The following is a 2,773-nucleotide window of genomic DNA, read 5'->3' on the forward strand; positions in this document are numbered from 1 at the left end:
AAAACGTCCCTCTGAAGTTTTGCTTTTCCAAGGGCTGAATTTATGGGGTTTTTTTGTCCATTTCAAATTATTCTGTTATGGCTGTTGGGTTTTTAACTCTGAAAATTGGCAGTGAAGTGGCAAAAAGCACTAAGTTGAAAGGTGGAGAGATGGGGCTTTCCTCCTCTGTTTGTTTTCTAAACAAGGTTAAGATAAATTAGTGAAAATAGTGAGAAAACCTGATGTTTTCTGATGGGTAGGGGAAGAAGCCCAAATTACCATTTTACACCTACCATTTTTTCTTCTTGTCTTCTCCTTAGAGCCAGGCACTGAAGAAGTAAAAAAGCTCCTCCTGCTTTTACTTGGTTGTGCAGTTCAGGTGGGTTTAATTATGTTTACATCTGTATGGAATTGTTTCAGTTGTTCCTGATCTCTTCTCTTACTATTTTAATACCTCAGGTGGTGTAAAACTTAGTCCTCCCTTCCTCCAGTGGGACTAAAATCTGAATATTCTGACAGTTAAAATGGCTACAACCTCTTAGTGCACAAAACATGGAATTTCTGATAGTTTATTCATTTCAATAGTGTTCATTTACCTGACGCTGTAAAGAAAGGAAGAAAATAGTAAACTACTGAAGAATTATCTTGCTGATACATCTTACTGCATCTACTTAATGTATTTAATAAATACACTAGCATAAAATTTGAATAAGGAGCTATTTTAAGAAAACTCTTCCTTGCCCCATTTCAACCTGTTTTTTCTTTATCATTAAATTAGTGTTGAAAAGTTATAATTACTGTAGCATGATATAAACCAAGGGTTTTATTGGTCAGCAGAATGACTGAATAATAATTCAGCCATGTGATCATTGCAATGGCAACTTTGTAAGTTTTAAATCTTAGAGATATAAAAGAGGAATGGAAATACTTATGCTGATACATATATAAAATAGGTGTCTTTGTTTTTAGTGTCAGAAAAAAGAAGAATTTATCGAAAGAATCCAAGGCCTGGATTTTGACACCAGAGCAGCTGTCGCAGCCCATATTCAGGAGGTACATTGGGGGATTTTTTGTGCTTTTAATTTGGTTTTTTTTGAGGTGTAATGCTGTGCTGTAAGAAGATGAATTGCATTTGTTCAAAAGCAAACGTGTTGGTTTTAGTGAGCAGGAAAAAGTCTTTGTTTTTTCACTTGATTCACAAAAAGATTTCGTGACGGAGCATTTTTGGGTTACACCGTTAAAGCAGTACCAGGGAGCAAATCTGTTGCTTCAAGGCATTCTTAAGAGTTACAGCAAATTCAGTTTAATGACATTTTCCTATGCAGATTTATTTATAAAATATAATCCCAGTCCTACCTTTGTGATGTCTAATATGTCATGGTCATGGTCTAATATGTCTGGCTTTTTGTTTTGCCAGAGGTCCAAGGGGCTGCTCTCAGGCAGACAAAAACTCTTCCATTACATACAATTTAATCTATTCAATGAATATATTAATATTTTCCTACCTTGCCTAGAGGATTTAACCCCCAGGGTTGCAGCTTTATTTTCTTTGTGCTCCCTTCCTAATCTGACAAGTCCCAGAGGATGTTTTTTCTCTCGTGTAGGTGACTCACAACCAGGAGAACGTGTTTGATCTGCAGTGGATGGATGTCATTGTGCTGACACAGGAGTATGTTGAACCTCTCTTGAAAAACATGGCCCTGCATTTGAAAAGACTTATAGATGAGAGAGATGAGCACTCAGAGGTACGGGTTGGGCTTGGGAAGGGAAATACAAGGCCAGGATTATCATTGCTGTACTGTGTGAGAGTCAAGAAACAAAAATGTCTTTAATAACCTTTACAAGTTCTGAACCATCTCGGTGGTGCCAGGTTTGCCCCTCAGTGGAGTGTGGCTGTGCCAATGTTGCAGTTATTCCAGATATTCCTTGGACGGGCAGCAACTGCTTTTCCTGCTCACAGCCTTGACAGGAGTCAAACAGAGGGCAGAGGGTGTGTGGTGATGCTTTTTTTGCAAAGGAAAGGAAAAATAGCTTTAAAACACAAGAGATCTTCGTGTTTGGATAACACCCTTATTTATCTGAGGAAATAGGGATATGCCTGTGGGTCTGTTGCTTCCCTCAGCTGGCTGGGATGCTGCTGCTCACCAGAGAGCATCTTTGGAGACACACATTTATCCTCATGTCCCAGGAATTCTTGCCTTTCACTACCCAATCCATCCTGAGCAATGAGAATGTTGTGCACTTAAAAGTCAAAATTTCCAGTTAAAGGAGCCAAATGGTCCAATTAAACACCTGTGGCTCTTTGCTTTTTGGGTGTAGGGCTGCAAGCAGGGCTTCAAACTTCCTTAGGGGTGTGCTGGTTTAAAGGTAAACCTGCAGGGGAAATGAACCCAACTCAAAAGAGAGATTATAAGTCAGAAGAACAATTTAATAAAATAATATAATAAGTACGATTGTACAGACAAACAGTTGGTTTTAACCCACAAAACCCAAATGTCTAACCCAGCACCCTGGGGCATGAACAGAGTGGGGTTCGTTGGGCCCCCTGAGTCCAAAGTAAAAGGAGAGGGGAAAACCTGTTGGTGAGAGTGCTGGTGCAGTCTGGGCAAGAGTGGTGGTTGCAGTCTGGTTGAGAGTGGTGGTCTCAGTCCTTCTCTGGATCCCACAGGTGGTTAAAAAAAGTCCCAAGACCCCAAGATTCTCTCTCCTCCAGTTGAGGCAGGAATGCCCAGTGCCTCCCTCAGGGCGGGGAGTTCCACACTGGGTGTGAGGACAGGAGCACCCTCCTGTCTCA

General features: G+C 40.5%; 1 protein-coding gene across 1 annotated transcript; it reads left to right on the forward strand.

Annotated features, from left to right (window-relative positions):
- Nucleotides 1-239: 239 nt before the first annotated feature.
- Nucleotides 240-1,781, forward strand: LOC113962256 (girdin-like; the record flags this gene model as incomplete). Its single annotated transcript, XM_027673036.1, has 3 exons — nucleotides 240-358; nucleotides 949-1,032; nucleotides 1,584-1,781. Coding segments are annotated over 3 exons (401 nt in total), but the record flags the coding sequence as incomplete, so codon positions are not given.
- Between the last annotated feature and the right edge of the window lie 992 nt (nucleotides 1,782-2,773).

The sequence above is a fragment of the Neopelma chrysocephalum genome, unplaced genomic scaffold (genome assembly GCF_003984885.1).
Source record: "Neopelma chrysocephalum unplaced genomic scaffold, ASM398488v2 Primary Assembly neopelma1_134481, whole genome shotgun sequence".
NCBI classification, from domain to species: Eukaryota; Metazoa; Chordata; class Aves; order Passeriformes; family Pipridae; genus Neopelma; species Neopelma chrysocephalum.